The sequence below is a fragment of the Falco naumanni genome, chromosome 3 (genome assembly GCF_017639655.2).
Source record: "Falco naumanni isolate bFalNau1 chromosome 3, bFalNau1.pat, whole genome shotgun sequence".
Taxonomy (NCBI): Eukaryota; Metazoa; Chordata; class Aves; order Falconiformes; family Falconidae; genus Falco; species Falco naumanni.
The window spans coordinates 90870195-90880060 of record NC_054056.1 but is presented as its reverse complement, the minus strand read 5'-3'; the positions used below and the strand labels follow the sequence as shown (position 1 = coordinate 90880060).

The window sequence follows — 9866 nt, the reverse complement described above, 5'->3', positions numbered from 1 at the left end:
ATGTTCATTTCTCACAGCCCCACTGAAAAAAGCTGAATTCAGAAAGAAAATCCAAAGGGACATAAAAATATTGAAGGCTGTAAGTTATCTTGGAGCTACATTGCTTTCCTCACATGGCAGCCATTTCACACCACACCTAGTCATTAGGAATCAATAATTCTCCATGCTGTTAATGTTTGAGCTGGGACTCGGGCGAGTCTGAGGAACCATAAACCGTGTGGAGAAGCACAGGCAGGCACCACCGATCTGTGCAAAGGTGATTCCCCCAGATGAAGGAGAGAAGCATTTTTAGAGCAAAATAAGCTTTTCATGTTACAGGTAAGGGATGATCTAACTGTTGTTTCACAGAAGGATTTTAAAAGCTGAAGCAAGGGTTTTGCTGAATGAAGGCTTTTCAGGCAGCGTTAGGAACTCAGCTGTCCTTGTAAAATGTATGACTGCTGTGCTAAGGCTTAGTCTGGTTTGTATTTGATTTGGATCAATTTGCTCTGTTTTCTCTTTACTGGATTTGAACATCTGAAATCAATCATTTAAAGAAAATCAAAATTTTTTTTTTTTCACGGAACCAAATACTTGTGATTGTTACTGATCTTTAACCTCCAGGAATATTCTTTGTTCTCCAAATGTTTGTCATTGAAAGTTGCTGGGATATTTATATGATGATTATCTTAGAGATTTCTGTTCAGGCGGGGAAGCCATAAGGAATTATTAGGGATATAGCACTGAGATGAAGCTACGAAATGAAGGGGAAAATATGGCTCCAGTTCCCTGCCAGATCCCAGGCTGCTTTTAGTTAGCCTGATCCTATTCTAATCCTGAAACTGCCTATTATTGAAAACTTTTGTATGAATTTATATATACTGAAACTCTATTCTGAGTGACAGAGGAGTGTGTATTTTGCGGCTTAGGTCCTTGGCAGTGTGATGCTTCATGAGACTTGCTAACAGCTTCCAGCCAAAAATGAACGTTCGAGGGCTGATCAAGCCACTCATCCTGGCCTCGCCACAGGCACCGCAGATGGCATGGCATTAGGGAGTGATGTTTATATTCAAACAGAAGGGAACAGCAAAGACACTTATCATGCGAACCCATAACCTGTGGCATGGCTCTAGTTCTACTGCTGCATTTCATAGTTGGATCTGAACAGAGAAACCTGGCTGAGACACAGTGCAGTTGGGCAGCCACATGAAGGAGTGCATTTTCTGTCCCCTACACTAAGGCTGGATGTGTCCCTTCCTTAAACTTTCTCCTTGCCATAGTAAGTCTTGTTCCTTCTCTATTCCCTGAACATAGACTGTGGTAACCCCAGACCTCCCCATACCCTTTTTCCTCATCTCTTTCTAGCTTCCCCCAGGAATTTTAGCTCCCTGGTGTCTCTGCCTTTGGGGAGGGTGCGCCTCTGGGTCCTCTGTTCCACTTGGTGCCCCCCCCCCCCCCCCCCCCCCAAATAAATAAGGAATTAGTTTTTTGAAGTTCCCACCCTGCTACGAAGTGCATCTGAAACTGGCCAAGGTATTCAGAAGAGACCAGGGGAGGGGAGCAGAGAGGCTGTTGGACAGATGGAGGAACTGAAAGGGCTTCTGTTGACTAACTCAAATATCAGCAATGGTCTTGGTTCAAAGTGTCCTCCCAGGAGGTTCAAAGTGTCTTCTCTACGCCCCTGTCCCACCTGTGCCAGCCCAGCTCCTCCAGCTGCGGGCAGGGCAGGGAGGGACCCGCTCAGCAGGCATCACTGCCAGGCAGCTGCGGGGGCTTCACCTTCAGCCCTCGTTTCCTGACAAATCTAATGATTTTCCTGATCCCTCCTGGTTTCAAAGGAGTGTATTTTATCCTCTTCCAGTACTCACACACCTAGATCCAGCCCAAGGAAAGAGCCCAGTAATTTCCAAAGGTGTCACTGAAGACCCTGCTCAGAATGGGATTTGCAAGATAAAGTCCTGTGGCACATCCTAAAATGAGTGCTGGGGAGAACAGCAGGGCGGGCAGCCGTCTCTGTATTTACAGGTCCCCTTTTGGGTCAGCCATTGAGGAAGGAAAAGGATGTGGGGAAAAAAAGAGTATGATGGGAAGCCCAAGCAGGAAGGCTTCTGAAGGGAGCTGTGCCTCCACATGGTCTTCTTCTCCATGGACCCTCCATGGGACAGAACTGGGGTAGCTGATGGATACCTGTAGGTGTGAGCCACTCAATGTGGAGCACCACTGAAGACAGTAACACTGTACGCCAGCTTCACCTCTCTCCAGAACCAGCCTCATAATTTTTGTTAAAATCTAGAAGTAGTGAGAAAGCAGGATTATATTTTTGAGGAAACCTTCTAGTTTCCAGGAGGATGAAACACAAGTCACGGCAGTGTGTGCTCAGCATTTCTTTGAAATTTGAGGCAGGCAGTGCTCCTTGGACTTGGAAATTTCATTTCCAGTAGCCATGTTGTTTTAAGGGGTGCAGACACCTCCAGCTTCCTCTGCCTCCACAAGCTGCACTGAACAGTTGTTTTTTGTAAGCAGAAGACAGAGTTCTCAGGATGGTCCCTGCAAGACCTTCATGTTCTTGTGGTTCTAGTGTTTCCTGTGAACGTGTTGTTGCCTTCAGTAAAGCAGAAATGAAAATTGGGCTTGGGTGACCTAGTCATTGCAACGGTGACGTTGCATGGCTTGAAGTTTTGTGTCCAGTTTCAACCTCTGACAGCTGTTTGAGGCTCCTGCAGCATGTGGCACCTCCTGCACCACTGGAGACAGACCTTCCCAGAGAGCCCAGCAATGCCAGCGGTCTCACCACCCGTGGGCAGAGCTGTGCCTGGCCCTTCAGAGCTCACTCCTCAGCTGCTCTCTCTCTACAGCTTTGGGAAAGATTAACTTCAGCCTCTATTCACAAAAAGATTGGGCCAACTCCATGGGGTTAAAGTGACTATTAAAGTGACTGTTGCCTCTTCTTTGCAGGACCCGAAGCAAGGCGTATTCCAGTATGTTGAAGCTGTGTGGAGTTCAGTTTCTGCTTGTCATTCATTCGGTGAGTTACAGCTTTTCCTTTGTTTATCTGGGAGCAAACAGCAAAGGTTGCGTGTGTGCCGCTGAGCTCTAACCCACGGGGCGTCCCGGTGCGCAGGTCGGGCTGGCAGCACGGGCTGGCAGAGCGGCTGCAACGCTGGGTGCGGGAGTGCAGCCTCCAGCACCTGTGTGAATCCCATGGCCAAAAGTTAAGACATGTCACTCATTGGGCAAAAGACTTTAAAAAGGCCTAAAAGTCACCGATTTACCTGTTTTGCCTTTTGTACTTCCTCCTTAGATACTACTTTTTCCAATAGGTGGATTTCCTGCTAGAAAAGTTTTAAAAATACTGCAACAAATCACCAAACAGTGAAGACATCTGTATCATGTGTTCTGTATTATAATCCATACATGTGATGACATATTAAATGTATTTTAAGGCATATAATGGCACATAATTTAAACCATGCTTATTAATTACTTAACCTTATTATTCCATCTATGTGAAACCCTTTTCAGAGGACTTTCTGGAACTGAAATGTATTAGTTATGCTATTTACATACCTCATCTATTAAATTCAATAGTTTTATGGATATTTGTAGAGGCTTACAGTAGTGGCTTCTACTTTACAATTGAAATTAACAGAGGAGATAAGAACAATGAATCAAATTCAAGTCTGTTAAAAAATGCCTCAGAATGTGGAGACCCTGAGGGGTGGGACTGATGTGCAGTGGTGAACACCTCCTTTTTCCTTCCCATTTCAAAAGCTGCTGCCTGTGGCAATGCCAACCCCCAAAGAAGCCACGCCACAGGCATTATAGACATCTTCTTAAGGGATGCCAACCAGATATGGGCCAAGGCGAAAAGCCTATTTCCCCTTCAGACCCCTGAGCAGTGATTCATGCTGTAGACATATGTTTTATGGCCCACATAAAGTAATTTTAATTGACAGGAAGAGATATCTCTTACTTGCTTTGCAGCCTGCACTTTGAACCTGTTGCGTTTTATAACATCACCCTTTGTTCCTCCATGGTGAAGAACATGACCAAGCAAAACCCCTCCACAAAATGGCCCTGGGAGAAACCTCCAGGAGCCAGGTTGTGCCCACCAGCGCAACATGGGAACAGCCGTAGCACGTGAGATCCAGGGTCCTGCTATCTTGTCCCTGGCAAAGGCCAGCAGTCAGCATTTAGCAAAAATCGTAAAGGGTGGCCATAAAGTATTATTTCCTGTATGTGTACCTATTACATGGCTTTTTTTTGATATTTTTCTACTGCCACTAGTGTTCGCTAGCATCCCCCCCCCGCCCCCTTCCTTCTCCTTTTCTCACAATATTCTAGTTTTCCTTTTTGTAAAAAGAGTCACAAAACCTTGCAGGCAAGGAGGGCAGCATCTCTGGCTATTATTAAGCAGATTCTGGTGTTATTCAAACACCACTTGTGACACACACAGAGAGCAGTGCTTTAGGGTAAATTGCACTGAACTTAGCAATGTTGTTGTCATAGGCAGAATTAAGTTTTCCCTTGGTAATATGTAGACTGTGTTTTCTATGAGAGGTCGAATAGCTGTCCCAGCAGCAATAGGACCAAATCCAGGGGAAAAGTCATGCAGCAGAGAACATGTACCCCCAGAGCCCGAATCCACGGGGTGATGAATTGAGTGGCAATGGCACTCCAAATCTGTAAAGCAAAATGAAGTAATTTTTCCTCTGGAAAAAAGGGAGTTTCACCTGTGCAGCCAGGTGAAATCCTAATTCTGGCAGGCAGCTCCTCAGCACTGATAAGACCTTGGGGACAGGGAGAGTAAGCATTCAGGGGAGCTTGGTCTTCCCTTTGGAGAAACAGGTAGATTATCTGAACCGTAGGCTGAATTGTCTTATGTGCAAGAGCTGCTCTGGGAGGCTGATTTTTGCTTTGCTTTTTTTACCTGAAAGCAAGAACAGTATTGAAACATTAGGGCTAGAGTGTGTCCAGAGGTCTTTGGACAGTAAGGAGGAGGTGGTTATAAAACTCATAAAGATTTTGCCAGAAAAAACCACATGTGAAGGCATTACCAGCCACTAGGAAGAAAACAGAGGCCAAGACAGTTTTGCATGGCATTTTTGCCATGAGGTAGAAGCCAAAGATCAGCAGGACATGTTTGCAGGTCTTGGTTTTGGTTTGTGCTCACATGCAACTGTTGTGAAGACACAGGGCTGGAGCAGCTTGCCCAGATGGCTGTGAAGCTGAGGGTGGTGGGATAGGGGACCTGGGGAGGTCCACCTTTTTCTGTACAAAAAAGGTTTGGATCTACTGAGCAAATTAAAAGGGGTGAAGCCCCAATTCCTCCCCATCTACAGATGTGGCACTGGGTCTCCCAACACACTTGGGGCCACAGGACTGTGCGGCTCCTGGATGGGATGTGGCTGGTTCTGCTGGGGACACAGAGGTGATCCAAAAATGCTTTTATAAATTTCCCCTTGTTCTCAGTCTACATTCAGCTCTTTGCTGCTTTTGTTTGCTATTGAAGGTAGATCAAATGTCATTTAATTATGTAGTGGTTAGAAAAGGTCAGAGCCCAAATATTTGTTTTCAAATTAATTAATAAATAACATTGCTTTTAGAAATGAATGTGCACTAAAGAATCCAGATATATTCAGTGCAAACCAGCAAGAGTGTCCTCCATTACACTACAGCAAAATAACTTGCAAGAGGCTCAGTGACGGAGAGCTGCTGTTCGTGTGTGGTGACAGCAGACGTTCCTCAGCTGCTTTCCTCCATCCCTTTCTCTCTCTCACACAGGCTATGTGCCAGTACTTGGGGGACCTGCATGTAACTGGGCCTCTGAAGGACATGAATTTCTCTGTTCCAGAAGGAGGGGGAGTGCGCTTCATCTACCAGGTAATAAAGTGTCTCTTGGTCTCCACTCTGGACAAAACGCCCATAGCTTCACACACTGACCTCAACAGGCAGTGTTGTCATCGGTGCTGGTGGGAAGAACAGTCCCCTGAGAGGATCTGGAATTAACTTTGACTTCCTCTATCTGGGAATTCAAGAGTCGACATGCAAAAAGCAGGAGACAACCCCTTCTCTCGAACACATTTTAAGAGGATATCCTAAGACAGGGATTAATAAAACCAGCATTCCTAGAGAATGGGTTTCCATGTAACTTGTGTCATCATTTTCCTTCAGCTCTGAGGTTTTCTTCCCAAAGCTATAACCACAGAAGGACAGATCCAGCTCCCAGGCAAATGGAGGATGTGTGTCATTTTTTTCCACTCCCGTGCTCAGACAAAGCCCTGTCCTAAGCAGACATTTGCTTTGGAAAGAAACCACAGCTGGGATTTCCTGAAGCATTCAGGAAATAATGTGAAAACTCCTCTGTTGAGGATCAGAAAAGAGCAGATTTGTTTGAGCAGACTCTTGGAATAGCATTCCCCTAGCCAACCACACTGTTGGCAACAGATATTAGAAGACACAAAAGCATGAAGTTATTTCGATTATGGTGAAAATGCTGAAAAAAAGTTGATTTTCCCTCTGATTTTTCCCTATTCTAGTTCACATCTGAGGTGCCTGCTGTGAGTTTCAGAGTGACTGGTGAAACAGATGGAATCATTGACATTGTGCCAAGGACAGGCATCCTGTATCTCAATGGGTCTCTGGACTGGGAGACCAGACCAGTGCACAGGCTGCAGGTAAAAACCCAGTGAAGAACATCAAGTGAGGGTTAATCATATTGACCCTTTTCTGTAAACTTGAGATTAACGGAAAACTGTTGAAATTTAAAATTATTTCTTTTGTCTATGTTTACAGACAGCTTTTTCTTTTTTAATATAGAGCTTTGTTGAAGGATGCATGATTTTACAGTTCTGAAAGACTTTGCATAGGAAAATGCTCCTTAGCATAGGCTGGTTATGTTGAGAAAACAAAAATGATGCTGATACCAGTCCTTTAATTCTCCTAATATGAGGAGCACACTTGACTGGAAGAGAAATCTGGCTCCATGAATAAGATTCACTTGTCTCTGAAGACTGATAGGATGAATTCCATGGCTGGAATGGGAAAATAAACTGTTGTAATCTTTTTAGGAAGATTATAATCTATTTAGTGACAAATGGTGTGAGCAAATGACATTTAGACACAGAGGCATGGATCTAACCTCAGCAGAAAGCTGTTTGTCAGATGTCAGAGGCTATTAGAGGAAAGAGCATTGTGTGCTTGTCCTGCTGTTATGCTCTTTTCACAAGGATCTCATTGTAAACACTGTTGGGAGTGGGACAGTGTGTAGGCTAGCTTTAGGTCTCAATATAGCCTTGTGCTTATATTCTGTGTGAAAAATAGTATCGTCTTTTTCTGAGGCACTAGCCACTGCAAAGGAGATGATTGTGAGAGGATCAATATCGGAACGGACAAAGTGCATGATGATGTTTCAGCTAACCTTGGCTGTCTTTCTGAAGTTTAGCACCTCAGGTTTAATGGTTTCATGTCCTCAGCTCTAAAGCACCCTTGGAATGGAATTAGAGAGGATAATTTTCTAGCTTCAGATGTTATTAACCCTAAACATAGGAATCCTTTACAGACAAGAAGAAGTGATGACAGAATTGAAAAATGATACTTGGTTAGGCATAAATAATCATGATTTGATCTATTATGTGCAAAGAAAATAAAGTCTGACAGAAATGACATGGTTTAACCCCAGCCAGTAACTAAGTACGACACAGCCGCTCACTCACTCCCCTCTCACTCAGAGGGATGGGGAGAAGAATCAGAAAGGAATGTAAAAATCAAGGGTTGAGATAAGAACAATTTAATAATTGAAATGATACAAACCAACCAAACAAACAAAAATAACAGTTATAATGAAAAGGAGGGAGAAGGGGAGAGGAATGAAATCCAAAGGGAAGGGAGAAAAGAACACCAAGTGATGCAAAATACAACTGCTGACCACCTGCTGACTGATGCCCAGCCGGTCCCTAGCAGTGACTGGCAGTCCCTGGCCAGCCTCCACCCCAGTTTATATACCGAGCATGATGCCCCATGGTATGGAATTCCTCTTTGGCTAGTTAAGGTCATCTGTTCTAGCTCTGTCTTCTCCCAATTTCTTGTGTCCCTCCAGCCTTCTCTCTGCTAAGGCCTGAGAAACTAAAAAAAGTTCTTGACTTGGTATAAACGTTACCCAGCAACAACTAAAACCATCGGTGTGTTAACAGCATGGCTCTCACAAAATGCAAACCACAGCACTGCACCAGCTACTAAGAAGAAAACTAACTCTATCCCAGTTGAAACCAAGACAAGATATAACATATACTTGGTGCTTCAAAATCAAAGAAGTCTGAGAGATAAGAAGTCAAATTGTTTGGAACAAAAATGTAATCAGAACTAAGAATTAAGTTTTCTTTACAGACACTTAGATCAGCCTATTTTTCTGCTTGATATTTACGATAGCACACTTGAATCTGCTATATCATGTTGCGTTTTCTCCTGGTTCTTTAGAAAGTATCTGTTTCTATTTAAAGAAAGCCGTGAAGTCTAAGCTGTGCAAAAATACAAGTAGTCTGCTTCGACTGGAAGTAAGAAATTGCCCTCTGAAAAGTGTTATCAGAAGCAGGAGTAGGTTATTTTGTTTTGTTGGCATTATATACTGTGGCGAATTATTGTCAGTGAGCTACTGTGGTAAATCTGTACTTGTACATGGAGCCACCCAGTGATGGCTCTCACCAGAGTTGCATTACAGTAAGAATTTTATATCCTGATGTTCATTTATGTCTTTTAATTTATCTACGTGAAAATATTTATTTGCTGTTCCTTCTTTTTCCAAATCAAGGTGGAAAGCCTGGATCAAAAGGGAAACATAGTGAAAGGTCCATACACTGTTACAATATATGTGGAGGATATCAATGACAACCCTCCACAATTTGACCAGATAAAGTACACTGGAGTAGTGAGGCAGAACTCTCGTCCAGGTAATCATCATAATAATTAAATATTATAGTTAATCAGAGTCTAAGTAGATTAGTTAAACAAGAAGATGAAGTGGCTGCTCTACTCGGCAAGCTGAAACATGTATCAGTTTTCCTTCCTGCAGGATTGCACAAAATAAGGATGCAAGCATGTATAATATAATGAAAAGGCAAAGAGGTGACCACTATGTGGTGTGAAGGGATAAGTGTAATCAAAAATTTTCATAGTATGTGTTGCTTTGCAAGTATCACTTAACAGGCAAATACTGCTGCCCTCTCCATTGCACTGAAAAAAACCCCTGAGCTAGGAGTTTAAAGTTTAAAGGTTACTAAAAACTATATAGAAAGAGTAATCTAAGATTATGTAAGTCTTTGCACATCAGTGAAATAAAATGCCCAGGTAGATATGGGGTATGTGTTTACTCTGACTGATGCTTCTCAGAACGTGGGCTGAACCTTAGTGTTTAGGAGCCTCAGATTATGGATTGCCATGATCCAGTCCAGAAATCAGGAAAGTATCAAAGAGCAGTTCAAGACCCACATCTTGGAAATGAAACAAAGGACTGAGCCAGCTGTTATCACTGTGACTATGGACTCAAGAAGAAACTTTTGCTAAAGAATATGCTTATAAAGCTCCATGGGGTCAGAAAACCATTCTGCAATATTCTACCGTATTCTTCAACTACATGCAAGTCAAAAAGATTTTGCATGTTGCATTGGTGATCAGAAGGCAAAAATTCACTTACGTCACCATGCATTTCCTTTATATTTTTTTTTCAGTGTATGATTGTCCTTTTACTTATAACTGTTACAGCTGTAGGGCATTTTTCTCAAGGTGCTTTGTGTTGAACTGATTTGTACAAGGACGGCAAAGTGGTCTTAAAGAGAGATACCAATGAGCTACATTCCAGGTGCAGGCACTCTTGAGTGGTATAGCCCTCTGAT

General features: G+C 43.2%; 1 protein-coding gene across 2 annotated transcripts in view; it reads left to right on the top strand.

The window, feature by feature from the left end:
- The first annotated feature begins 241 nt into the window (after window positions 1-241).
- CDH17 (cadherin 17) overlaps window positions 242-9866 on the top strand; it is a 29826-nt gene continuing 20201 nt past the window's right edge. Inside the window, exons 1-5 of one of the 2 annotated variants that reach the window (XM_040588831.1) lie at window positions 242-318; window positions 2935-3004; window positions 5764-5862; window positions 6519-6656; window positions 8786-8924. In XM_040588831.1, coding sequence (XP_040444765.1) covers window positions 2960-3004; window positions 5764-5862; window positions 6519-6656; window positions 8786-8924 — 421 coding nt within the window. In that variant the 5' untranslated portion in view covers window positions 242-318; window positions 2935-2959. Of the gene's footprint in view, window positions 319-2704; window positions 3005-5763; window positions 5863-6518; window positions 6657-8785; window positions 8925-9866 lie in introns of those variants that run through there. The other variant, XM_040588830.1, reaches the window with a different exon arrangement.